The sequence below is a fragment of the Alosa sapidissima genome, chromosome 9 (assembly GCF_018492685.1).
Source record: "Alosa sapidissima isolate fAloSap1 chromosome 9, fAloSap1.pri, whole genome shotgun sequence".
Lineage (NCBI taxonomy): Eukaryota > Metazoa > Chordata > Actinopteri > Clupeiformes > Clupeidae > Alosa > Alosa sapidissima.
The window spans coordinates 9,564,130-9,591,346 of NC_055965.1; the positions used below are offsets into that span (position 1 = coordinate 9,564,130).

At 45.7% G+C, this 27,217-nt stretch overlaps 2 protein-coding genes across 7 annotated transcripts in view; one reads left to right on the plus strand and one right to left on the minus strand.

Annotated features, from left to right (window-relative positions):
* The window catches only part of trmt1 (tRNA methyltransferase 1), an 11,824-nt gene extending 4,893 nt beyond the window's left edge, over positions 1 to 6,931 (minus strand). Inside the window, exons 1-9 of one of the 4 annotated variants that reach the window (XM_042102748.1) lie at positions 6,796 to 6,931; positions 5,037 to 5,392; positions 4,655 to 4,889; positions 4,224 to 4,411; positions 3,783 to 3,898; positions 3,422 to 3,534; positions 3,005 to 3,153; positions 1,928 to 2,011; positions 1,751 to 1,841 (exon numbers count right to left, since the gene is read on the minus strand). In XM_042102748.1, the coding sequence (XP_041958682.1) occupies positions 1,751 to 1,841; positions 1,928 to 2,011; positions 3,005 to 3,153; positions 3,422 to 3,534; positions 3,783 to 3,898; positions 4,224 to 4,411; positions 4,655 to 4,889; positions 5,037 to 5,356 (1,296 nt within the window). In that variant the 5' untranslated portion in view covers positions 5,357 to 5,392; positions 6,796 to 6,931. Of the gene's footprint in view, positions 1 to 1,750; positions 1,842 to 1,927; positions 2,012 to 3,004; positions 3,154 to 3,421; positions 3,535 to 3,782; positions 3,899 to 4,223; positions 4,412 to 4,654; positions 4,890 to 5,036; positions 5,393 to 5,820; positions 6,147 to 6,795 lie in introns of those variants that run through there. The other 3 variants (XM_042102749.1, XM_042102747.1, XM_042102750.1) reach the window with 3 other exon arrangements.
* A 159-nt stretch (positions 6,932 to 7,090) lies between these two features.
* On the plus strand, positions 7,091 to 20,484 carry nacc1b (nucleus accumbens associated 1, BEN and BTB (POZ) domain containing b). Of its 3 annotated transcripts, none has more exons than XM_042102754.1 (5): positions 7,091 to 7,193; positions 11,063 to 12,333; positions 14,470 to 14,755; positions 17,414 to 17,511; positions 19,689 to 20,484. In XM_042102754.1, the coding sequence occupies exons 2-5, from the start codon at positions 11,082 to 11,084 to the stop codon at positions 19,991 to 19,993; spliced, it is 1,941 nt and encodes a 646-aa protein (XP_041958688.1). In that variant the 5' UTR covers positions 7,091 to 7,193; positions 11,063 to 11,081; the 3' UTR covers positions 19,994 to 20,484. The 3 variants fall into 3 exon arrangements, with proteins under 3 accessions (XP_041958688.1, XP_041958690.1, XP_041958689.1); XM_042102756.1 differs by having other exon boundaries at positions 14,473 to 14,755; XM_042102755.1 differs by lacking the exon at positions 7,091 to 7,193 and adding an exon at positions 7,865 to 8,364.
* The last annotated feature ends 6,733 nt before the right edge of the window (positions 20,485 to 27,217 follow it).

Sequence of the window (27,217 nt, forward strand, 5' to 3'; positions counted from 1 at the left end):
GTCTCGGTCTCGGCCACTGGTCTTGCCAAATATGGCTTTTGGTCTCGACCGAGTCCAGGTGTCTTTAGGGCCATCAAAATTAATGTGTTAATCGCCGCGATTCATTTTGAAATACATAATGCGTTACAAAATATTAACTCAATAGTGTTTACCTTTGTGGGGGGCTGATGTCACGTAACGGAAGCCGCAAAACCTAAAACCGCAAGCCTGAGAGTTTATTTTACTGTCTGTGGAGTTAGCTGAAGATAAAGAGGAACCAACATTTAGCCAAATAGTAGCTTTACTGCAAACTGCTTTTCACTCTTGTTAGATAACGTTTACAATGTCAAAATGCACCAACTGCAACAGTTACATAAAGATGATACTTTTCGGCTCCTCTCCATTAAGATCCAACTTGAACGTATGCTACTCCATTTAATTAAGAGCGCGTCTGAACGCACACGAGAAGGAGAGAAAACGATTGGCAGGCTCCAGCTGGCTTGTCGTTGTTGATGATAATTGATATCTCCTTTTTAATATAAGAAACTTATAAAAGGAAGGCAACAAAGACGAGGTTAGAGGAGATTGCGGATTTATCCGATTTCCACTACTGACCAGTTATAAACATGTATGTAGGCTGCACTCACTGTGATTTGAAAAATGGACAAAAATATGAAGAGTTGTCTTTGCCTTTGTGTAATGGAACTGGTGAGTCTTGAAGTCTTCAATAATTTGTTTACATGAAGCACATATTATGCCGATTGAAACACATTCCATTCAGATAGCTAGGTGACTGGCTCAGGCTCATCATTCACTTTTAATTGCAAACAGAAAATGTCTAGCTAGCATCATGTCATTACATGCTTCTATTTCCAAAGGAATGAAAACTGTTTATACCAACTTAATATCATGCTTATCATTGTTAATATTGTACAATACATGTGGTACAAACAATATTAGAGCTTGTGGACTAGCTATAGGCTATATTTCAATGGAGCTGGTAAAAAAAAGATCATTATGATTACGTGGCCACAATGGGCTTAAAGTAACAGTGCACCATTTACAAATGAGTTAAACAGCATCATATGTGTAGTATTTCTTAAGAAATTAATACTTTAAAACAATTACTGTGTCAGTATTATCATTTAAATAATATAAAAGTGTTTTACTTTTACCTTTGTGGTTACTCATTAATTTTGTGATTTATGTTGAAGCTTTAGTCTTTAGGAACTTTTTAATTGCGGTTAATCGAGATGAATTCATTTCAAAATATATATTTTGAATCGTTTGACAGCCCTATAATAATATTGGAGAAGGGGAATGGCTACACTTACAAATCCTGGGTGTGTTCACACTGTTTTTGCTTTTAGATAATAATAATAATAATAATAACCCAAAATGATTGTCTTGATATTGTCATGCACAAGACTTTTTTTCCTATCCTGGACTCGGTCTTGACTCGGACTCGAACCTTTTTGGACTCGGTCTTGTCTTGGACTCGAACCTCTTTGGACTCGGTCTTGACTTGGTCTCGACTAGTCCTGGTCTTGGACTTGTCTTGGACTCGACAAAGGTGGTCTTGACTACAGCCCTGGTGTAGTGTAGGGTAGTGTATAGAGTAGTGTAGTGTGTAGTGTAGGGTAGTGTATAGAGTAGTGTAGTGTGTAGTGTAGTGTAGTGTATAGAGTAGTGTAGTGTGTAGTGTAGGGTAGTGTATAGAGTAGTGTAGTGTGTAGTGTAGTGTAGTGTAGTGTAGAGTTGGAGTAGATACCTGATGTCTCTGGCCACAGTGCTCACAGTTGGGTCCCACAGGAGGCCCTGTGGCTGCAGAGTACTTCATACTGAAACACAGTAAAGGACGACTAATGATGAGCCAAGTAGAACACGGTAGAGTGAAAGGGGAGAGAATGTGTGTGTGTGAGGATGTGTGTGTGTGTGTGTGTCTCACTTTTTGCCGTGGCTCATTCTTTTGCCCATCCTCTGCAGGTGGAAGGAGCCGCATCCCACACAGTTATACACCAGGGCCTGCTTACTGCACACACCACACACAAAATCAATGATAGTGTACATATTAGCATTCCGAGCATTCCACACCAATGACGCTCAAAAGATTCTCAAGCTCCTGTCTTAAATAACAAGCACTGGCAGAGACATCAACGCCATGTGATAACATCTCTACAGTCTCAGCGCTCAACCACAGTAACAAGCGGCCATGAGCAATGGGAAAAAAGAAATACAAGGGAGAGAGAGAGAGAGAGAGAGAGAGAGAGAGAGAGAGAGAGAGAGAGAGAGAGAGAGAGAGAGAGAGAGAGAGAGAGAGAGAGAGAGAGAGAGAGAGAGAGTGGAGGTTGAGAGCAGGGCCCAGACTGTGACTCTGTGGGGGCCCATCTGTCCAGGGGGGGGCCTTCACACTGCGGTGACGGAACAGAGTGTCAGTGATGGAGCCGCCACGGGCAGAGACACAGGCAGATGGCCGAGCGCAAGAGAGGTGGTGGTAGTGCTGGGATGGACGCAAGTGACTCAGAGGAGGACGGAGTCAGACTCACTGCGTTCAGTAGACATGAATGGTGATGACTGCATCACATGCACTATCAAGACGTTTAAGAATGGGAATATCTGGAGACTGACAGTGCAAGCGCAGCTGCACAGCAACATCATTTAATCCGGTGGAAATTCTACATGAATTATTGGGAGTGATGCGCTATGTTTTCCTGTCGATTAAGTGCCAATATGCTTCCTTTTAGCTGCCTACAACATGTAAGCTTGTATTCACTTTCATTGTCAGTCAGTCAGTCAGTCAGTCAGTCAGTCAGACACTTTATCTTAGGTCCATATTGAGTTTGTTTATGTATGACAGTAAAGTAGGATAAGGAAAACATAATTAGTTTGTTGTTTTCCTGCTACAGTTCACACTTGTTTTAGTTAATAGGTTTACACCTGGTTTTAAAGTTCTTATAAATTCTTCAAATGATAAAAGGATCGAGGTCACGGTTTGAGCTCTGATGGCTTAGTTCTGGTGTGTTACCTGGCGGAGTCCTTGACCTTGGCTTGGCCCGTGCGCACCCTGACGAACACGCGGATGTAGAAGTCCACACTGACGCTGAGGAGCGGCTCGATGTAGCGCTGGTACACGTTCGCCCGTTGGTCAAGGCTGTGCAGGATGATACGCAATGCCTAAGGGAGGACGAGTCACACACACACACACACACACACACATCCATCCATCCATCAATCAAACCAAATCAATGAATCCACCCAATAATACCAAATCTACTGTCCCTTGAGGTTACTACTAGATCACACAAGGAGAAGAGTTATGGAATTAACAGAATAACTATACATTTGGATGACACATGGTTTTAAACCCAATAAAATAATAAAATGGGGGAAAATTGTCGGCAGTGTAATACAGTCATGACAAACACATTCCGTTCTTCCTCACCATCTCATGACAGAACCTTGACTTGATGGACACGGAGGTATATTTGCTGTAACATGTCTCTCCACTGTTGCCGGCCATGACGGCCATGTCTGTGCAGGTGATGCAGAGCAGGCCTATGTCCAGGGCAACAAGGAAGGGGGGGGGGGGTTAGACCAGGTTAGGAGAGCAGACAACTACAATTACAGTAATCTATTGTAATCTTTAGAGTCGTTTACTACTGTCTGTTACTCTGGGAAAAGGTTGCTCAAATTTGAACTTAACAATCAAATAACACAGCTCCCTCCTTTGCTCCTAATGCAACATGCCAATTGGCTGGAATAGCAGCATCAATGCTTGGGGAGTTGGATGGGAGAGGACTTACCTCCTTCACTGACCGCCTGCACTGCAGCATCCAGGAAGGGAGAGGGACTACCATAAGGGTCCAGGTCAATGACGTCAAAGCGCTGCTTCTTACCCCTGGCTTCATACATCACCATGCTGATATGAGAGATTTAGTCAGTCAGACAGAGCCATATAGGAAACAGCAATATCAGGGCTCAGGGGAGAAGTGTGTGTGTGTGTGTGTGGGGGGGGGGGGGTGGGGGTAGAGACTGGAAAGGGAGCGGAGGAGGTACGAGTGTGAGTGTGCTCACTTGAGATACGAGAGCACAAGAAAGAAGCAAAGGTATAAATAGTGTGCACAAACAGACAGAAAAGAAAGAAAGAGTGAAAGAAAGAAAGACAGACAGAAAGAAAAAGAAAGAAAGACACATGCATCATGTTTGCATCATCTGTGTGGAAGTGTGCATTTCTGATTTCTGACCTGGCGTCCCTCTGGCTGGCCTGCACCAGGTGAGCCACACCGTTGTGCTCTGCGTTGCGGGCGATGAGTGCCGCTGCTTTGGCGGAGAAGTCGTTGGCCGTGATGCTCTGGAGGCCCGGAACCTCCAGCGCAAAGCGCACCGACCGCAGGCCCGACGCCGCCAAGCCCTCCAGCACACGCAAGCCTTGCTGTGGAAGAGGAGTAAGCAGGCACACACACACACACACACACACAAAACATTACTGGGCAACACAAAATAATTTATGTAACAGGCAGAACCAAGATTAGCAAAGATGTTGAGTTAAACATGTGACTGCAAGAGCGATAAGCTTATGCCAACACACAAGCAAGAAAACAAATGAAAGACTTTAATAGCGGACATTAAGATTGAGTCATATGGAATTCTGGAAGGTGGTGTGTGTTGAGTTTACCTCACAGCGCTGGCCAACAGAGGCTGTGATGACACTCTCCACCTCTGTCTTGTCCCCGCACTTCTCCTTCTCCGTCTCGTCATCCTTCTGCTGCTGCTCTGTCGACTCCTGGTTCTCTGAGGACTGTTGGTCTTCAGACAGGCACACCACCACGCGGTCCTTCTCGCCTGGTACTACAATCCGCACCCCCTTCTGGGCCAGCTGCTCCCGGGCGTACTCAGTGATTACCGCACATCTGCAGGCAAAGGGGAGGGAGAGATGGGAAATGTAGTCCAGGCAACAGGAACAGAACCGAGTCAGGAACTAGTTAAGCATTCAGAGTAATTCAGAAGTCAGAAGTAGGATTCTTGCAATGGTGTTCAAGGTGTTTGAGGTCACTCACGTCAAGTCTCGGTTAAACTCCTGGACAGGGTTGTAGAAAACTTCATTGGCACTAGGAAACAAAATAGCTGCCTTGCCCTCCCTCACCACTGTTTCCCCTGGTAACAGACCGGCTTCTAAGGTGCCAGTTTGATTGTCATTGGCTGGAGAGGTGGTCGTCACACTATCCACGGGTGCCCCTGTCCCATCGGAGGTGTTGATGTTCAGAGATGTTTTTAAAACTTCCATAGTCCTCAGTCCCCTGAAAGAGACTTTTCTCAAGTCTTGAAGGGAAACCCTCACCGCGGTTAAGCACAGCAGCTGGGCGACTTTTGGCAGCATAGAAGGCACCCCCAGCTCTTGTCTTGCGCAAAAAACCTGGTATGGAAAAGTGTGACATACACCTTGGTTCACTCGTAGACCCATTCATGCATTAGTTTACGCGACCTTTAGTGTGGGCATCTTTTTACGACAGGCATACAACAAAGAAGCTTTAGCTCCAGCTGACCGAAAGCTGTCTCAGGTACCCTTGGTTGATAAACAACAAGTCGTCATTTCTCTAAATGAATGCATATGGTGTGTTGTTGTGATACGTCTGAGAGCTAACGTATTATGCTAATATACAACATACTGGTTAAACTCTTTAGGCTGAGAAATGTCTTAGCATTGTGAATATCTTGTGAGCAACTGAGTTTACATTAGATCATGTTAGCACGCTACCCCAGGCTAGCTAGCCTGCTTCACATAGGTCAATGCATGAAAATACTGGCAACTGGCTAGGCTAAAGTGTGAAGCAAAAGACTTACCGCTAATCAAAGATGTTGTTCCAGTTATCTTTGCACATACACATGCAAATGACGCTAGGAATTTCTGAGCGGTAGGCCTACTGTTTAATCCCCGCAATGTCCCACCTGTGTGTTATTACGGTAAGTAAGTGTAGCATTTAGCTCCACATGGATGTGTAGGTGGACATGAACTACGGCAAGTGAGCCGCACAGCAAAACGCGAAACTCATAATGACGTGACACCCACGCTCGGCGCAGTGCCGATAGATGGAAAGCAATGTGGTGTAATGTAAGGACATAGGACAAGGAGTCATTCACCCTATACAGAGTAGAATCCTCGAAGAGAATTTGCCAATGCCAAATGCCATTTAATGGAGGTTACCAGCATTTGGAAATATGCCATGTATAATAGTAGCCTACATTAAATTAATATTGTAGGGCTAGAACGCAATTGATTTTTACATATGCATTTAATATGAATATAGGTGCATTTAATATGAATATAGAAACATGTTGCTCGATGGCTTAAACAGCTTAATTTAATAATTAGTCAGTTGCGTAATGATAATGACGTTCAATTAGGGACGTCAGTGTACCCAGAGCCATAGAAAACCGCTCTGAGTGTGCCTAATTGTGCTTAAGAGCAAAAAAATAGCCCATTAATTAATTTACAATTTTGCCTGGATGTCTTTCAAGCCAGAAAACACTATTCTCTAAAAACTAGACCCAATTTTCTTCAGAAGATAACGTGCTGATGATAAAGCCTTAATCGACGCCATAAAATCTGGAGGGGGCGCTCGTAAATTAAAAACGCCATCGCAGTTATAACACAATGGGGTCGGATGATCTGCAATCAAAAGTGGAGGGTAAATCGCAAGAATGGGGGACACGTACAATGCAGTGACAGCTAAAAAGTAGTAGGAACTCTCGTTGTTCCTCGACGCAGACTGCACTTGGCATTCTGTGCGCGTACCACTCAGACCCCTAGAGGCTCACCTGCTGAAGTCTAGACGCACTGAAATAGACCACTTTTCACAGCATCAGGCTGCCTGCTGTCGCTAGCATACGGGAGGGGAGAACTGGTGTCTTCCGCTGTCGCTGTGAACACACGGACCCATCTACCGCTGGGCAAGAAGGGATTCCACCGCACCGAGACCCACATTCCGGCGTGCCTACGATAAGAGGTGCTCCAGACAGGAGATCGTTGAACCCGCGCCTGTCTGCGCGATCGGTGGCTCTGCGCTCAGCGCCCCTGGGAAAGTGTTTGCTCTCGATAATTCTGCGCTCTGCGTCTCGCCTGTGTTCACAATGAATGGCTGCCTGTAGCGAGAGCGAGGGAGAGAAGGCTTCTGACTCCTCCATTGAAACACTTTCCAACAGATTAACGTGAGGGGGTGAGTTTGCCCGGGTTCACATCGGTTTATCGGGGTCACAGAGGACAGAGAGAGGCTTCGAATGGGCTGAAGCGGCGAGCAGCCGCGCAACGGCTCATTATTTGGGTCGAATAGGGATCGGTTCGGAGTGATTTTTTGGGGGGTGCGGGTGGTGGGGGAGGAGAGGGGGGGTATTGTTTTGGGAAGGTGTGCGATAGATGGGGGATGGGCTCGTAGGAGCAGCTCCAACAAAACTTTAACCACTTCACTGACTTCACAGCCGTAGCCTCAGGCTGCCTCTGGGATGAATCTTCCACTCTCGTTGACTTCTTCTAGAAGTTTTCTCTCCCCCTGTGATGTTAACGCTACTGCAGTACGACTATGTGGCGTTGATGAAATTCGGATACCGTGACTTGTCTGATAGGGAATAATGCATGATCTGCATTAGCATGTTGCTGTCAAGCGGTACAGTTGGTGTCTTGCGTCTCATAACCCCCCTTCCTCCCGCGGTGCTGGTTTGGTTTAGTCTGGCTCGCCCCCAGTTGCTGCATTTGTCCCGGGATGACCTGTTGATGTCGGGAAAAGATGGAGTATAAGGATGACCCCCTCCCCTTATTTATTTATATATAACGAAAATAAATTAAATGGCTACAGGAAATCCAAATTTAAACAAAACCGCCCCCAAAAAACAGCAGCCCAAAACGTAGGAAATGGGTGAAGTTACGTTATTAATTCGATGGGATTTCCGATCTTGGGAGTGAGTGGAGAATGCCTAACAGTTAGGCTACTGTTGTTGGGCGAACCCAACATTTTTGGAGTACAGTCAGAATATCGCGTCTGTAGGCCGTAGGATGTAACTCAAGCCGACATCGCATTGCACTGGCATAGAGGGGGCGAGAACGGCGGATGTGGATGCCTTAATAATTTATTTGTTCGCCTATTTTTGAGACAGACTGCTTGTGGGTGTCGTTTATGTGCGATAGGAGCCGCATCTGCAGAGGAAATCGGGGGATACTGTATCGTTTTTGTCTGCCGTCGCCCCCCGGCCCGTGCCAATTGAAAGCTCCGATCCTACGGGCAGAGATACTGGCACACGACGGGGCACGGATAGTCCGCTGCCCACACCGACTTGCAGCTACCAAGCCCTTCTTTCACACGAACGGGTCGAGACCTCCTGAAACTACACTTTCATGTGAGGGATCATTTTGTTCGATAACAGTTTTATTGTTAACCCGAAATAATTAATCACGCCTCGGGGAAAAGGGACAATGGTACAATGGAGATGCGAAAGTGGTTTAGAGCGTAGGCTAAAATGCATTCGTGGTGTTCGACTTCATGCGATCACCATTAGGCCTATTAGACATTGCTACATAAGATATATAATTTCTTGATACTATATTTTTAAATTTAATTTATTTTACGCGCTACCTGTCCGATAGCAAGTGGCTACATTTTAGATTAATCATGTGACAGAAAGTCGCTCAGTGTTATAAAATATATTTTTTCACATCGTTTAACTTTAAGCTGAACGCATGGTCGTGGTTTGTGACTTTTTGCTCGACAAACATTCGATTTCGCCATGGCTATGGATGAGCTGGGTTACATAGCCTAAAACGTCCCTCTGAGAAACTGTTCCTCGACTGCCTACAAATGTCGCTAAGAGGCTTCGCAGTGAATGATCTCCATAGGAGATGTGACATTGAACCCTTAGTTTCCGGTTTGCGGCGCCGAGGTCAGTGGAGGAAACTGTTATGTCTGAACTTGGCTGACCCCGAGGTCGCCTTAGTTGAAAGGTTACATGGCTTCTGGGTTGCCAGTCTCATCTTGGGCGCGCGACTGGGCTGCGCTCTGACCGTGGGCTATTTTTGGCTGAAAACTTCTGTATTTATAAACGTGAAGTTTTGGGGAACTCAGAATTTGTTGATTATAATGTATTTTGTCCATCTTAAGAGCTTGCTTTGTTCTGGTTGTAAAAGTAAAAGCCATGCGTATTTTATTTTGTGATTCATCAGTATCCAGAACAAAAATTAAATGGTGATCTGCATCTTGATTAGATACCATGAAGTGGGACATACTGCAGGGTGGAGCAAGGCTGATGGATCCTGTGGCTAGTCTTTCAGGTTAAATTAAAGAGGCCCTAAGCCATGGAAGCAGTGCTTTCTACTTAGTGAAACTTGGCCATCCAAGGATTCTTCTTAAGTTGTCCAGTCTACTGTGTGCACATGCAAAAATACTTACTAGGAATAGAACATCCTCTCATAAAATGTACCCTAAAATGGTGGAATGAGGTATTGATATTTTGTTGATTGCCACTGAGGTGACAATATAATACCATCACAATATTTTGGCTACAATACAATATTACAGTTCTTTACATTTAATAATACAAGTAGCCTATTGTGATTCGATTCTGTGATACATTGTGATTGATGTATCCCAGATATTATGGTTGTGTGTGTTGGGAGTCCCTGCAGTCAGGTTGGTGTGGCATTAAGTTATTCTAGACCCTGACTTCTTTTTCAATTTCCTCTGCGCCGCAGAACCTGCACCATACAGTGGAGTTATTAGAGTAGACGAAGGCCCTCATTAAATTGAACTAGATATAGTCATAATTTGCACGGCTGTATTATAATATTGTGCTGAGCTGACTGTAATGTATCAATTTGATTTGGAAAACTATTTGAAAGGTTATCTTGCCGTCACAAATTTAAGGAGAAAAATACCCCATCTGTGAGAGAGTAACAGCTATTGTAAGTAAAAATAATTTTCAAGATCATCTGTGGGCTGTCTTTAATCTGATCAAATTAACATGCAGTCTTTTCTCGGCATATGGAAATCTACATTTGACACTATAAGTAAACTGGCAAAGGTCTTTTAACATCTTCCAACCATTGCTAAAAAAAAAACAGTTCCACATGCCTTAGAGGTCTTGGGAGCACTGTGCATGTTTCAGTTTAAAACACATTTCATGGTGTTCTTCACAGCCTGTTGTGCATCTGCATGTTAGCCTATTTGATGGTATACTGACTTATTTGATTAGTCTGTTACATTTTTCTGCCACCCACATTCACTCAGTTGAATGGGCTGGCAATGGCATAAGATGACATTCATTCGCACAGCGGCAAGAGCTTACATTTTCGATCTGTGCCAAGGTAAAGGGCTCATCTAATGTAGTATTTCTACAGGAGATAAATCTTCAGTGAGCTGCGAGAGAGTATCACTGTACTGTATCTGTGTGTGTTCCCACTTCTAGCACAGGCTTTTGTAGTCTTCAGTTAGGCTACCTTTATTTGTAAAATCTAGCTTCTCAAGAACACTCACTTTTGACTTCATGAACACCATTTCAGTTGGCTAATATTGGCTATTTGACTTCTCTCAGAAACTAATATGAAAACCCATGCTCAATCTCCCAAGTGTGTTGGTGTTGGAGTATATGGAGAAGGCAAATACACAATGTGGGCTTTCTCACAGGCCAGGAATGGAATGAAGGAGCCTCGTTTTAGAGTGAGGTGCTTGCCCCAGGGGGATTTTTATCTTTGGTTCTGCACTGTCCTCTTTAGCCAGGCATACAGGACACACCACTTATGGTGGATCCCAAAGCCTGCACAAGGCAGGGTTTAAAAGGGGAATTTAAAGTGCTTGGGAAATGCAGGAGTTAGAGGTGGGCCCCTTGAGGAAAGACTGGCAGGCACATCCTTCAGTTTCATAGGGATGGCCTTCAGTGAATCATCGGCAAACTATGAACTCTCATCACATAGTACACTGAAACGATGTTCTGTAAAGCACTTTTGAGACACTGTTCAATAATATAAATAAATGAACAATAAAAATAAATGAACTTTTAACCTGAAATTGAAATACAACCTCTCTTGCCCCCCCCCCATTCCCAGACCCTGTAGTTTGTGGGCTATGGCTCAGACGCTGCAGATGGCCATCCCCAACTTCGGCAACAACGTCCTCGAGTGTCTGAACGAGCAGCGTCTGCAGGGGCTCTACTGCGACGTGTCGGTGGTGGTCAAGGGCCACGCCTTCAAGGCGCACCGGGCCGTGCTGGCCGCCAGCAGCTCCTACTTCCGTGACCTGTTCAACGCCAGCGGGGCGGACAGTGGCGGCGGCACCAAAGGCGGCGGCGGTGGCGTGGTGGTGGAGCTGCCGCCCGCGGTCCAGCCACAGAGCTTCCAGCAGATCCTGTCCTTCTGCTACACGGGCCGCCTGAGCATGAACGTGGGCGACCAGTTCCTGCTCATGTACACGGCGGGCTTCCTGCAGATCCAGCAGATCATGGAGAAGGGCACCGAGTTCTTCCTGAAGGTCAGCTCGCCCAGCTGCGACTCGCAGGGCCTGCACGCCGAGGAGACCCCGCCGTCCGAGCCGCAGAGCCCCGTCACCGGGGCAGGAGGGGCGGGAGCCACGGTGCGGCCGGCCTCGTGCCTCACGCCGTTACCGCTGGTGAGCCGGGTGAAGACGGAGCAGCCTCAACCTCAACCTCAACCTCAACCTCAGACCCAGCAACAGCAGCCTCAACATCATCATCTTCATCATCAACAACAACAACAACAACAACAACAACAAGCACCTCCACCACAACAGCAGCAGCAGCAGCAGGAGCCCAATGCCTACTCAGTGGTCTGCACCCCGGTGGCCAAGCGGCTTTGGGAGGGGAGCAGCCGAGACGGCGGCGGGGGTTCGGGCGGAGGAGGGGCCGCGGGGATGAGGAAGGCCGCCCGCTTCTCCCAGGAGTCGGCGTCGTCCAGGGGCGGCAGTGGCGGGGGACTGGGAACCGGAGGAGCCTCCGGCCAGAGCGTAGTGGGCATCCTCGGCCTCGGAGGTGGAGGAGGGGGTGCTGCCGCCGCTGCCATCACCACCAACAACAACAACAACAGCAACAACAACAGCGGCTCCAACAGCAACAACAACAACAACAACAACAGCAGCAGCAGCGGTCACCCGTCGGAGGGCACCAGCCCGGGCGCGCTCAGCATCTACACCAGCGACTCGCCCATCTCCTACCACGACGAGGAAGAGGAGGAGGAGATGACGGACGACGCCGAGGAGCAGTACCGGCAGATCTGCAACATGTACACCATGTACAGCATGCTGAACGTGGGCGCCGCCGGGGAAGAGCTCAGGGGATGGATGGAGGGGTGGAGAGAGAGAGAGGGTGAGTGAGCGACACGGAGGAGGAGGAGGAGAAGATGTGGGTGGGTTGGGGATGGGGTCATTTGATGGGGTGGGTTGGGGATGGGGTCATTTGATGGTGAGGGCGCGGGGCAGCTGGGGGCAGCTGGTTTGAGGTGAGGAGAAAAGGAGTGGGGTAGAAGTGGGAGTAGTGATATGAGAGGTGCAGGGGGGGGGTGGGAGAGAGAGAGAGATTAAAAAGTTAGAAAGAGAGAGGAAAAAAAGATGGAGGAGTGGAGTGAGCTGTAGTAGTCATTGAGATGGAGAGGATGAGTGTGGGTGAAGGAGAAACAAGAGCAGAGAGAGAGAGAGAGAGAGGAAGAAAGCAGGAAGGTGCCTGGTGAGTGATTGATATGACTGTGTAGCATGGGGAATTATAAGTAGCCCTCCTGGGGTCTTTTGTGTTTTCATACAAAGTGAAAGGAAGCTATTGAGATAAGAGAGACTGAGGAAGTAAACATAGATAGTGACTGGCTGGACTGACAGTCTCTCCAGCGCCTGCTGCGATCAGTGGACGAGCCTCATATGGCCTTGTACGGGCTGCGAGATTGGGGGAAATTTTGGGCAGATATTGCGATATGAGTCGGGCTACTTTTGATTGGTGAGCATGCCTAGTGCGCATGAGAAGCACAGTAGCTCTGTGAGGTGAGTTTCACCGTCTGTCACACAAGGAGGATGACACGAATATAAAAATCATTGATTAACCATTGGGGACAGAGTTGCGATCAGCACGATTAATCGCAGCCTTTGCGACTAGCTCACTGCATCAGTTCAAATGACAATTTTGATTAGAAATCGATTCATTGTTCAGCCTTACAGTCAGGTTGTTCCCTGCAGTCAGGTTGGTGTGGTAATAAGTTATTCTAGACCCTGACTTCTTTTCCAATTTCCACTGCGCCGCAGACCCTGCACCATACAGTGGAGTTATTAGAGTAGACGAAGGCCCTCATTAAATTGAACTAGATATAGTCATAATTTGCACGGCTGTATCATAATATTGTGCTAATATTGGACACTGCATCAGTTCAAATGACAATTATGATTAGAAATCGATTCATTGTTCAGCCTTACTTCCGTACCTGAGTCAAAAAGATCGTAAAATCGTCAAGGATTCAGGGTGTTAGGAAGAGATGAGACAGAGACACAGACACACCACAGCCGACAAAAAGACGTGTGGAGAGATGGAACGAGGAGAAAAGGAGAAGAAAGTGTATGCTGGAGGGGGTCAGAGGGAAGAATGGTGTTTACTGCCTCTCAACACTTAATTGACTGATTAAAGCCGAGCCGAGGGGCTCGCGGTGGCGGGGGAGGTGGGGGGTGGCACTGAGTCGGTTGTGCTAATTGAAAGCTTGTAATGCAAACCAGCGTACCCGCACAAAGCCTCCGGGTACACGAGAGAGAGGGAGAGAGGGATGGGGGAGAGAGAGAGAGGGGAGAGGGAGAGGGAGAGAGAGATATCCAACTGGGTGGGGAATTAATGGGATTCTGGAGGTGACCCAATAGTCCTTTAATAAGCTTGAACACTAGACCTGTCTGTGTTCTCTGCATGGCCATGTGAGTCTGTGGAGATAAGGTAAAGGTACCTGTAGTTCCAAAGCTGCACAAAAGGGTTCCCCAAAAAGAAGAATGTGTCAGACAAAGGTCCTTCAGCAGTAAGATGCTTCTGAGCTGAAAGAAAACAGCCTCAGAATTCAGCCTCTGAAGCACCTTGCTTGTAGCCAAAACAATTCTCCAAACATAACTGGTCTGGACATTCTCAGTTCACTTTCGATTTCCAAGAGGGCATAACTAGCAGTAAAACTAGACCTAAGTTGGTACAATAAACTCTTACCGAATCCATTTGGTAGTACACATCATTCTTGTAAAGGAAGGTTTTCAATACAATTGTTTACTCAGTTTCTTTGTCTAAAATGCAACTATGTCCTAGACTTGATATATTTGTCTACATGGATAAATGGAACAGACAGACAGATAGATCATATATTCCTGATACCTTGTAGCAGCCGATAATGTAATCATACCTTCTTTGTGCATATGTTTTAATCTTGTCCCCTTGTCTGTCTGTCTGTCTGTCTTTCTGTGTGTGTGTGTGTGTGTCTGTGTCTGTGCTTGGCCCCAGTAGCAAACGAGCGCGTGGACGCCCTGCCTGAGCACCTGACCCCGGACACGCGGGGTCGTGTGCGTGTGCGGCAGGAGCTGGCGTCGCTGCCCGCCGAGCTCATCGCCCAGATCGGCAACCGCTGCCACCCCAAGCTGTACGAGGAGGGCGACCCGGCGGAGAAGCTGGAGCTGGTGTCTGGCACCAGCGTGTTCATCTCCCGCGCCCAGCTCATGAACTGCCACGTCAGCGCAGGCACGCGCCACAAAGTGCTGCTGCGCCGCCTGCTCGCCTCCTTCTTTGACAGGTAGTGTGTGTGTGTGTGTGTGTGTGTGTGTGTGTGTGTGTGTGTGTGTGTGCGCGCGTGCGTGTAAATGGTATGTGTTAAGGTATACGTGTGTATATTTGGGGATAAAAAGTGTAATGTTAACTGTACACATGTAAAGGGGTACATATTGGGTTTCCTTCCTCGGCGTGGGTGTGTGTGTGTTTGTGTTATGGTATGTGCGTGTATGTTTGGGGATAAAAGTATCTGTATATGAATAAATATTTAATATTAGATTCCATAATATTAGATCCCTTATTACATCCCATAATATTAGATCCCTTATTACATCCCATAATATTAGATCCCATTTTAGATCCCTTCTTTAGCAGGGGAATGTTTGTCGATGAGTGAGCAGAGAAGTGTCTATATGAATAAGCATTGAGTGAGTGTGTGTGTGGGCGGGTAGAGGCAACAGGAAGGTTGCTGGTTCGAGACCGGTCAAAGTGTCCTTGAGTTAGACACTAAACCCACATGACACCGTCATGAACGTGTCATAAACATTATAAATAAGTCATAAACGTTTATGACCTAACGCTTCTGTCACTTGCTTCTGTCAAATGTAATTTAGTTTTTGTCATGACAAGTTAGGGTTAGTGTCATTTGTTTTTTGTTATGAGAATTTGGGGTCAGGGTTAGTGTTAGAGTTATGACACTGTCATGTCACTCTTCTGTAGATACCTTCAAGTAAGGTGTTCCCAACGTTTGTAATGAGAGCATGCCGGACTGAGGGTGTGCAGTCTTGTCTAAGGATGGACAGACACTGGCCTTGAATTGTTCAGAGCTGATTCAGTCTTGATTCAACCTGATTCACCCTCCCCAGTATTTGGTATTGACTGTCTTGATTAATACATTGTAAAACATTTACAACTAAGTGAACAAATGAATCATCATTGCAGGGATAAATGGGTTGAGAGAAGTTTTACGCAATCGTAATCACAATATGAACCAACGCAATTACCCAATGACAAAAGCTACAAATAATCGTGCAATTAACATGCACGTTAATTTTGTCACATTTCTGACTTTTATATTGATTTTATCTTCACTGATCACGGCACTTCTGGTTGGTGGGTGTGTGTAGAGCATGAGGGCCACAGAAATTCTTATTGATGCGCTTCACAGTCAGTCGGGGTTGATGTGCTTCTTGTGCACTGGGCGTGTTCACTAATCAGCGGTGGCACAAATTAAAGAGACATTTGGCAAATTGAACTGAATCAATTAAAAAATCAAATCGCATTTGGAATCGCAATGTCTGTCAGAAAAATTGCGGTTACACTTTACTTGACAGTATCGACATGAGTGACATGACACTGTCATGAATGTGTCATAAACAAGTCATAAACGTTTATGACATAATGCTTCTGTTATTAAGCGACATTCGGTTTTTGTCATAACAAGTTAGGTTTAGGGTAAGGGTTAGAGTTAGAGGTTAGGATTAGGGTTAGGGGTAGAGTTAATGTGTCATGACCGTGTCATATGTTCATGACCGTGTCATGTCACTCTTATGCCAATACTGTCAAGTAAAGTGTTACCAAAATTGCAATGAAAGATTTTCCTCAAATCGTGCAGTCCTAGAAGGTAAGAACAGATACCTATGAAGATGTGAGTATGGAGGATAAGCACAGATTTGATTGGATACAAAGGAAGGCTTCTTAGCCTTTGATGTTGATCTTTTTTAAATCTGCTTTCTACGTAGAAAATCAAAAAGACAAAAATACTTTACAAAAAAAAACATTATAATTAACTTATGAAAATGTTTACTACTTGTTATTATGACTGCCGCGCAGCGAAGCGGCGGTTATATAGGTTTAGTCAGATTTTTTTATTTATTTTTTTTTATTTTTTATTTTTTTTCTGCACGAAATTGAAAGTGTAGGATCATTATGACACCCTCCGAATGCATGCCAAGTTTTGTGAACTTTCGTTCATGGGGGGCCTTACAATAAAATAATTTATGTGTACATTTAGTGACCGTACACCAACAAGGATTCCCGGGACACTGAAAGACCGGGGTACACGAAACTTGGTGGGCATGTAACCCCACATGGATAGCATGGAACCATCGTTTTTTGTTTTGATCTGTAGCCCCCCTGCTGTACTGGACCCCCCGAAAGGAGGGTAGGGCAGACACAGTTTTCTGTGAATATCTTGAGAACCGTAGGGCCTAGGATGACCAATTTTTTCCGTATGTTTGCCTCCAGGGGTCATGTTAACCCATTCCATGTGCACACATGTGCATAAACAGATACACACGCACACACATACATTCACAGTAATCATACGTATGACACATACTCACACAGTAGACATATGTACGCATGCATGCACATGCACAAACACACATACGCAGGCAAACTCATAAGCACGCACACACACACACACACATAAACATAAACATGTACACGCACACATGCACACAATTCAAGAATTTCTCAGAATTATGAACAGGCAAGATGGGGGTGGGGTTGTATAAAATGAATTTTACATGTGAAATCTATGAACTAATCATATTTTGTACCGCTCTGCGGTACATCTAGTTCTAAGGTTGATAGTCAGCCTAAATCACAGTCTATCTCATTCTCTCTTTGTGCGTGTCTCTGTGTGTGTGTGTGTGTGTGTCCATCTCTTCTCCCACAGGAGCACCCTGGCCAACAGCTGTGGGACTGGCATCCGCTCCTCCACCAACGACCCCAGCCGCAAGCCTCTGGACAGTCGGGTGCTTCATGCAGTCAAGTGTGAGTATTTGCCCCTCTCAGGTCACGTCCCAGTCACACGGCAGCCACCGCTGGGCTAAGCCCGCGCTCCACCGCCTCCACCCGACACTGCCACTGTGGAGAGCACTGCCACGCCAAAGTCACAAGTTTAAGTTCCGCTCGCCGGATCATAAACGGCCACATTGTATGCTTTCTTTGTGTGTGTGTTTTTTTTTATCGCGCCATGTAAAGTGGCTTTGAATTAAAAGAGGTTGACTAAACAGTTCTTGGGGAGTGATGAAGGGCTCCCTCGTGGGGTATTGACACCTCGGCCCGTGCTTAATGTGGACACGGAGCCCATTTGGAATTTGAAGGGGCTGTTTGGCACGGAGTGGCCATTTCTCATCTCGCCTTATGCTGTCTGCAGAATATTGTGCCCCGTTGCCGCTAAATTATGGATTTGCTGTACCGTACTAACTAAGCCTTGGTCGTGGAATTAATCGTGCCCTGCAGAGCTGCGTGGGCTCCAATTTATTCCGCTCCTCTCCGGTGCAGACGTCTTGGGGTACATTATTAGCCTGTTTTTGTCATCTTATTACAGTTCGATGTCAATACTGGCAGCAGCAGTCCATCTCCCCTTAAGAGACATTAGCAGGGAGGCAGTAGGAGCACATTAATTTAGTGGCTTTTAGTATTTTACTTAATATTTGCTGCAAACATACTTGGCCAAAGGAACTAATATGTAGTAACGAGTCATAATTTCTATTTACATAAACATTCAACAGGCAGATTTGGCCTTACACCATATTTTTTATTCTTGGCAAAGAACCATTATCAGTTAAAGCTCTATGGTGTAAGATGATGTGTACCAATACAGTTTCATGATGCTTTATCTACAATCTAGTATGATTGTGCAAGCTTTAAGACAGTCACACACGGCTGGCGATGCGACAGTTGAACGCGACAGTGAAATTCTGTTAATCGCTTTATTACTCACACTACTGGCAACGCGATCACCCATTGATTCAGTGGAGATACACTGACCAGACAGCTGTTTTCTATTATGACGTATCAAAATCCCCCTGAAAAACAGAAAGGGCCCGATTACAGCGATGCGACGGTGATGGCCGCTCCGTCGTTCCACTTGCCATGTGCGTTGTCCTATTCACTTCAATAGATTCTATTCAGTTTTCACGTTCGCCTGCCATAAATTGTTGTTGCGTCACCGGCCATGTATGTAGGCCTTTAACCGCCTGCAGTGTGGTAAAGCTTACTGCAAACCTTGGCAGACAATCCTACTTTTTTTACTGTGTATATATTATCTGAAAACCGCCATTAGTTTTACATATATGGCAAACATTTTCCATATGTATTTTACAAAACTTCCTTAACCCCTTCAGACTCCCCTTATGTTCCAAGGTTGTGAAAAATATATTAATGACTTTTTCACATCCTTAATGCAACCAGAAATGAAAATCAATAAAACATTTCAAAATACTGAAATTATTATGACCGCCGCGCAGTGAAGCGGCGGTCATATAGGTTTAGTCAGATTTATTTATGCACATGCACATTTATGCACATGCACAAACACACATACGCAGGCAAACACACAAGCACGCACGCACACACACACACACACACCCACACATATAAACATAAACGTGTACACGCACACATGCACACAATTCAAGAATTTCTCAGAATTATGAACAGGCAAGATGGGGGTGGGGTTGTATAAAATGAATTTTACATGTGAAATCTATGAACTAATCATGTTTTGGTACTTGTTGTCTAGCAGATACCAGTGAGAATTGAGTGTGGATAATGCAATTTAGTGAGACAGTTAGAATCATATAGGCCTTTCAGCGTGATTTATTTTTGTGGAAAAAATGTGCTGGACTGGGCGGCGGTTATATTTTGTACCGCTCTGCGGTACATCTAGTACAAAAAACTGTCAACATCATGCTCAGGATCTCAGAATTAGACTAATGTTTGTCTTTCCTCTTCTTTCTAACCTTTCCTCTACTTTTCCTGTTCTTCTTCATCCCTCCCTGCTCTCTCCTCCCTCCCCCATCCCTTCTTCTTTTCCATCCCTCCCTCTCCTCTCCGCTCTCTCCTCCTCTCCTTCATCCCTCCTCTCCTCCTCCCCACTCTCTCCTCCATCCCTCCCTCTCTCCATCCCTCCCTCTCTGTCCTCCACGCCTCACTTGTTGCAGTCTACTGCCAGAACTTTGCGCCCACCTTCAAGGAGAGCGAGATGAATGCCATCGCGGCGGACATGTGCACCAACGCGCGCCGCGTGGTGCGCAAGAGCTGGATCCCCAAGCTGAAGCTGCTGATGGCGGACAGCGAGGCCTACGCCAGCTTCCTGCCCGAGGGCCTCAAGCTGGAGGCCGACGCCCTGGCCGCCGAGCACGGCCTGGAAGCGGCCGCCGCCGCCACTCTGGATGGAGCTGAGCCGGGGCCATCCTCGGCCGACGCACTGCAAGGCGAGGCGGGGGACGCGGGCACGCTGTTCTGAGGGAGGGAGGGATGGAGGGATGAAGGGAGAGGTGTTGGAAAGAGAGAATGGGGGGAGGAGAGAGGAAGTTGGTGGTTCTATAGTGGCGTGCCTCCTGTTTAGCTTTTTTCTCTCTTTTTTTGTTTGTTTTTTATTTGGTTTGTTGTCTCCGTTTTTGTGTTTGCTCTCTTTCTTTTGTTCTCTTGCACATTTTACAGTTTTTTTTTTTGTTTCCTTCCCTCCTTTTCCCTCCTGGCTTTTTCCATTTTTTTGGGCTGGTGGGGCATCATCCTCAAGGGTTTAACAATCCTTTTGTATAAGAGAGGCACGGAAGTCGGAGAGAGCAAGGGAGGTAGGGAACGCTTTGGGGAACGACAGTGATGAGGGCAGTGTTAAAAAAAAAAAAACAGTTACGAAAAGATGGTATGGTCCAGTTGTACTACAAACGGACAGTCATGCCCTATCATTAGTTTGTGGGAAGAAGCCCTTTTTGTGGGCGGTTACAGACGTGTGTGTGTGTGTGTGTGTGTGTGTGTGTGTGTGTTTTGGGCTTGCACTATTGAGGGCCCCACTCAACTTCATATCTTAAACGCATTCCCAGTGGGGTGAGGGGTGGCAATTTGGAGAGATGGAGAGAGGAATATATATATATATGTGTGTGTGTGTGTGTCCACAGGATAGGGAAGTCCACAGAAAACAATCCAGCTCTGACAACACTGAAGTTACTGATGTTGAATGTATCCATGTGGAACGTCAGCAGGAATCACTGGCGCTCCAGGGCCGTAAGATTGTATACATCCGTTAGCGTGACAACCGTAAACACTCAAGAGGTTTATGGGTATGGGAAGTTATGTATGATTCATATACAGTATATATATATATACTGTGGAAGAGTGGATTCTGCTCCGTGTTGGCACATAATTAGGACCCCCCCCCCCATGAATACGAAACTTCTTCCACCTTCCCCAGGATTTTTTTTATTTTTTATGTTGATTTTGTATTCTTAGCCACGCCCCCAACAACCCACCCCCCACCAAAAATTGACCATTTTCATTCTTGTCATCTTTTTACTTGTTTTATTTGTCATGTCTTGTATTCGTTATGTGCGTGCATGGCTTGCCAATTCAGAATTTACTAAGGACAACTGCAGCAAAATGAAAATGGATAGTGACTCATGCTTTTAAGGTACTTTTGAATGGATTGTGTCCTCGCAGCTGTTGAGTTTGCACAGAGAGTTGGGAGCAGAGTATGAGATGGTCGTTAAAATGTCTTCGAATTTTAAAAAAAATGGAATCAAATCATTAGAGCTGACGCTTACTTGAATATTTGAAAAGAGCAAAGAGACTCTCTTTTTTTGCATCATCAAGCCCTTCTCCAAAAGTTTGCTTTTTTTCCCGTTTTTGGTCTTCGCTTAGCGAAATGGCTGGTACTTGGCCCTGTAACTAAAGCGAAATGCTGTTGAGGTGCTGTGTTTTCAAAGAGGGTTTGGTGTGCCACTGAATACCTCTCCATGCCAGTCACTCTCTTAAGAGGAGCCCTGCTTATGGGCTTGGTCAAGAGTGGCTTTTTGTGTGTGTGTGTTTTTTATTATTTCATTTGTTTGGTGCTTATTGTGCAGTTGATCTGAAACCTGTGTTCTGGTGGGCCATGGCTCTCTCAAGGCCTGAAAGGAATGGGAGGGGGTGAGTGCGTGCAGCACTTTGTGTGTGAAAGAGAGAGTGTGTGTGTGTGTGTGTGTGTGTGGGGGAGGCAGCAGCAGCAGTAGCACATGTGTGCTGCCAGACGGCTCTTTCCTTCGTGTGCTCCTTCACACGCCTGACTGCTTCTGTTCATCCGTCACATGGGCAAGTGCCTGATGCAGCCCCCCTCCCTCTCCATCTTCCTCCCTCCACTTCTTTCTTTCTTTCTTTCTTTCTTTCTCCACTACTCTCTCTCTCTCATCCATCCCTAAATGTCTCGCTCCTCCTATACTGTCTGTTGTTCTCTTTTTCCAACCCCCTCCCACATACTCTCCATCTACAGCCTGCTGCCCCCTCCACCCAAACCCCAGGCCCAGTGGGCTGACATGCTGCCCCCTCCACCCAAACCCCAGGCCCAGTGGGCCGACATTAAATTGGGCAGTACTGAGGTGGAGAGCAGAGCATGTTAGGTCAGTGCTTCTGCTGCTGGTGCTGCTGCTGGTGCTGCTGCTGTGGATGCCAGTGTGAAAGCAGGGGCAATGAGGAGCAAGCTGTGGGGTATCTACTGCCTATCAGAACTGGCATGGCGGTGACGAAGATGATGAGGTTGGTGGTGGTGGTGGTGGTAGCGATGGCACTGTTGGTGGCGGTGTTGGTGTGGTGTGTCGTGCCACTTTGATGCTTTGTTGGAGGGGCTTCTATTGTGCGAAGCATCTAAGGAGGCCACGACACTGCATCTGGTTTTGAGCAGGACCTCATGTATGTATTATCCTGGCCAAGTGGAGCTTCATCTAGACTAGAGGCACTGCACAGGAAGCTCCTGCAGCGGAGGTGGTTCGAATCTTTTGTCCATCATGGGCCACCATAGGAGGGGTGGGTGGGGTGTGTGGGGCCAGTGTGAGTTTTGCCTTGTGAATGAGGCCAAGGGTCTCTTTGGCCGTGGAACATTGAACATGCAGACACACGAACCGTTGGTGAATGGACAACTTGGCGTTTTGTCCTGTGAAACGCTTGCATGCATGCTAAAAAAGTTCACATGCAGATAAGCTATGTTAAAGCTAATAGCAAATTCAACAAAATGCAAACAAAAGCTTCCATCGTGTCATAATTCTGATCAGTGTCCTTATAAGCTACAACTTGTATAGCTAAAAATATATATGTGTATATATATTTGAACGAAATGATTTTAAAAATGATTAGGGGGGAGTTGTGGGTAAAAAGCTAATTATCAAAATGTCCTGCTCTGTGCATGAAAGAAAACAGCCTTCCTTAGGGTGCAGAGAGAGTTGCCCCTCAACCTTAGGCACACCAACAATCACCTTCTCCTAGCGTGGTACTATCTTGACACTACCCTGCACAAAACTGTACGCTTCTGTAACTGTAAGCTTTTATTGACAAAGAGAGCAGTAGAAGTGCTTCAGAGAGGGAGAGAGGAACAAGAAATGAAAGAAGTAAATTTGCACATTTGTTTCTAATGCGTTGCATACAACGCCGCCTTAATGGAGGAGAGAGAAAGAAGCTCTGTTGCGCCAGGGACACGGGACAATGTCCTGCAGGAGTCGAGAGGAGGGCTGTGTGTGTGTGTGTGTGTGTGTGTGTGTGTGTGTGTGTGGAGGGCGGGAACGGAACGCCTGGATGAGTCGGTGTGAATGCATGCGTGCTGGTGTGCTCTGGGTTTTTGTGTGCAGTTTTTTTTTTTTTCTATTCCGTGTGGAGCAGGGTTTTTTTTTCTTTTTTTTTTAGGGAGAACCAGGGGAGGGAGGGGTGGGTTGCCATTTATGGACACATGCGTGTTAATGTGTGTCTTTTCATGCGGATAGGCTTGCCAGGAAAGGAAGAGGGCAAGGGAGACTGTGTGTGTGTGTGTGTGTGTGTGTGTCATCGTTATGTATGTGGTGTGCTGAATGCGCATGCCTGTAAGAGTGTGTGTGTGTGGTGTGTGTGTGTGTGTGTGTGTGTGTGTGCACGCACGCCTGCTATAAGCAGTAAGCAGAGTGTCTATGTGTGCATTTGTGTCTGGCTTTTGTGTGCTGAATGCGCATGTCTCTCATAGTGTGTGGGTGGTATGGGTGTGCGGCTGTATGCTGAGAGAGAGGGAGGGTGTGTGTGTGTGGATGCTGGGATGAGAGTGCTCTGTTTGTTTTTGTCTGACTCAGTGAGGGAGACATACAGTGCAGACAGCAAGCTGAGGAGGGGGAAGGGAATGGATCTTTAGTGAGGAGATGGAGACGCACGCACGCACACACACGCACGCACGCACACACACGCACGCATACATACACACATACTCACAGCTGGCACAAAGATTGAGAGACACTGCCCAAATAATGGGATCAAACACTTCCACTTTTCATTGAACAAACCATCAAATCCAACTGAAGTCTTAATCTGATGACGCTGCTTAGTTTTCATTTGGTTTTATTTTGTTCCTGTGTTTGAATCTTTTTAGTTGTATGACCTACATAATCCTGTGCATGTGTGAGCGAAATCACGAGGGCGAGAAAATGGAGGCTGTGGAGACAGTGAGCATAAACGAGTTGGCGTGTGTGTGTGCGTGCATGCATTCATGTGTGTACTGCGGATGTGCATGCCTGCGTGTCAAAGCATGCATATGAATGTGTATGGGTGTGAGCGCGCATGCTCCTGTTTCCCTTGTCTAAACAACAGATGGGACTGCTGAAGTGTGTGTGTGTGTGTGTGTGTGTGTGTGTGTGTGTGTGTGTGAGTGAGAGGGGTACCGTCCCCCCCCCCAGGAGACTTCTGCCTGATTGTGTGTGTGTGTGTGTGTGTGTGTGTGTGTGTTTTATCTGCACCTTGTTTTTCCCCTTACAAAGTGAGCAAAAGGAGGCTGCATGGTGGCCATGTCATAGGCTTGGACCGGCCCCTTAAGGAATGTACAGAGCAGCCAGACAAGAGACTTCTGACGCACGTTTGTATATGTATATATATATAATGATAAGACTGTATGGGCTTGTCTCCGGGCAGACATATTTTTCTGTACTGTAGCCGACTGTTGACGGGAGAATCTCTAAGAACAGGGTGGTGTGGGGTGTGGCGGTGGGGTGGGGAGAGTGAAAGTTAGCGAGAGAGACGTGAGGGTGGGGGGGTGTCAGGGAGTTTGTTTGAACTGTCTCCTGAGGTGGACAAGGCGTTGCAGCGTAAAGTACTGTCACTTGAATAGCAGTGGGAGAGGGGGAGCCGAGGGGGACCATTGCCTGGCCTTCGTCAGAAAAGATAAATATTTGTACTTGTTTTTGAGTTTGAGTTTATGTGTCTGCATGGCTTGGCCAGACTTTTATATTGTTTTGTGAGTGGGGGTGGGTGCAGATCTTTAGAGACCTTTAGAGATCTTTTATTTCCAGTGTGATGTATGTTTATTCATTTGGATTCTTTTTTTTAATCCTTTGTTTTTATATATTGAAAAATGTTTTTTTCTTTAGAGAAAGAGTAATGAATGGAAGTGGGGCTCATAAGGAGATTATTGCTACTGAAGTACTTGTAATAATACAAAGGATGAAAGAGGTATGTGAGAGCTCTGAGCACACATAAAGAAGCAAAGGAGCTCCATTTTTGTTTGGTCCAAAAAGAAAGGAAAAGAAAGGTCAAGGGAGAGCTTTGTAGAAATTCAGAAGTAGGTTTTTTTTTTTTTTTTTTTTATCTTAACTTAACAATCCTTATCACTTGTTTTTTCTCCAAAACAGATCATAGTGAAAGTAGTGCTATGTTCATTAAGAGATGCTACTAATTCCACATTAACCCAAAATATAGTGTTGCCAAGTTACAATAGAGGAACGATACAAAAATATATACTTGCTAGAAAGGCAAAAGAACCACATATTTTGAGTATGACTGAAGAATTGACTAGGGTTGGGTGGGATTCAGTTCAAAGCTGGGGGAGAGTCTTGAAGATTGTGTACTAAATTGTTTTGGGAGGGTAGAGGGATTTTGTAAGGTAGCAGCCCAGACGGTGAGGCATAATTGTGAAGCACTGGATGGTGTTCTTTTCCTGTCTGATAGGAATGTGTATATATATATATTTTTTATCTACTTGCGTCATTGGATTTCAATCAATAACAGGGGAGTGTGGTGTGGTGTGTTGGCCAGCACTCTATGAAATGGGCATGAGGGGTTGGGTCATGCGAGGTGCCACGTCAGTCCAGCAGGGGGCAGCACAGCCCCACCTCCCCTTGAAGGTGGCTCTCTGCCTATGGAGAAGCTGGCCTCTCCACTGGTCTGGGGTCATAGTAGCCCCACTGTTTGACCAGATTTGAGAGAGGCAAGGAACGGTTTCTGGAGGATGGACCTCTAGACTGTAGAAAAGCACAGAAAAAAACCCAAGCACCTGATAATTTAAAAAATTATATTTTTGTTTTTCTCGTTTTTGTTTTGACACCAAATTCCCTACACCCCCCCCCCCTCCAAAAAATAAATAATTATCCTGGTTTGAATGAGTTTGCCAAATGCCAATGACCCCATTGGGTTTTTCTAATGTAAATTCTACGGCCAGTGTCTACTACCTGCTGCACACAGTGTCCTGAGGCAAGTTGGTTTGCATGGTACCATGCAAGCAAGAGTGTTAAAGGAATCACTATTTAAAAATAATTATAATAATTAAAAAAAAAAAACTTATGGGAGAGAAAATTTAATATGGATATCGCAAATAAACACTTTGTATTAAGATATTTTTTAAACTTTTAGTATTTTTTTTTTTTTTAGAATGCCATTGTAATGTAAAGGAGATGACAGAGCGGATAGGTTATTGGGGTGTAGGTAGGGCTCTGGGAAAGCACAGATGTTATCGGACAGAAGGAGACTTGTAATTCTGAATGAGCTGATGCTCCTGTATCTTGAGAAACCTTTTGTCTTGTGTCTTCATTTTTCTAAAAAAAAAAAAAAAAAAAAATACAATACAAAAAAGAAACTAAAACCTTGTCACCTTTTCTCTCTCTCTCTCACACACACACACACACACACACACACACAGATGGAGAGAGAGGAAGTTTTTGAATAGAAACATAAGCACCTTCGGGTGAGTGCCCACAGATGTGGGCCAGTACCTCGGCACCTTTCTGTCTGATCTCTCCCAAGCTGTCGTGTGTGCAGACGGTGTCAGAAGTGGGGTTCGATTACTACCGGGAATGGGGAAACTGACTGACTGCTTTTGTTATTTGTTTTGCTAATTTCCTTTTATACAATGATGATTATTGTGTTTTCTTCTTATTTTCTTTTTGTAACCTCGTTGTAAAAAAAATCCCACTACGCCCATCATCCGATGTGGGTGCAGTAGGCCTAAGTGGTGTGGACACCAAGGTGCAGATTTGTTTTTGGAGAGAGTGCAGAGGAAGGGAATTGTTATATCCTCCTCAAGAAATGGGGGGGGGGGGGGGGTTCTCAATGCATCATTGCAAAGTAAAGCGGAAGACTTGAGGTGTGGATGGAGAGGTGATGAACCAAGTTTGGTGTTTTTTTTTGTTTTTTTTTCTTCTTTATTTTGCTTTCAGAAAAGACAAAATGACAAAAAAATGTGTCCCTGTCTGTATTCTCCATCTGACCTTCTCCTCCTTCA

Coding starts and splice junctions, on each gene's coding strand:
- nacc1b (XM_042102754.1), top strand. CDS start 11,082: ATGGCTCAGACGCTGCAGATGGCCATCCCCAACTTCGGCAACAACGTC. Junction 12,334..14,469: donor GGGGTGGAGAGAGAGAGAGG/GTGAGTGAGCGA, acceptor GCTTGGCCCCAG/TAGCAAACGAGCGCGTGGAC. Junction 14,756..17,413: donor CTCGCCTCCTTCTTTGACAG/GTAGTGTGTGTG, acceptor CTTCTCCCACAG/GAGCACCCTGGCCAACAGCT.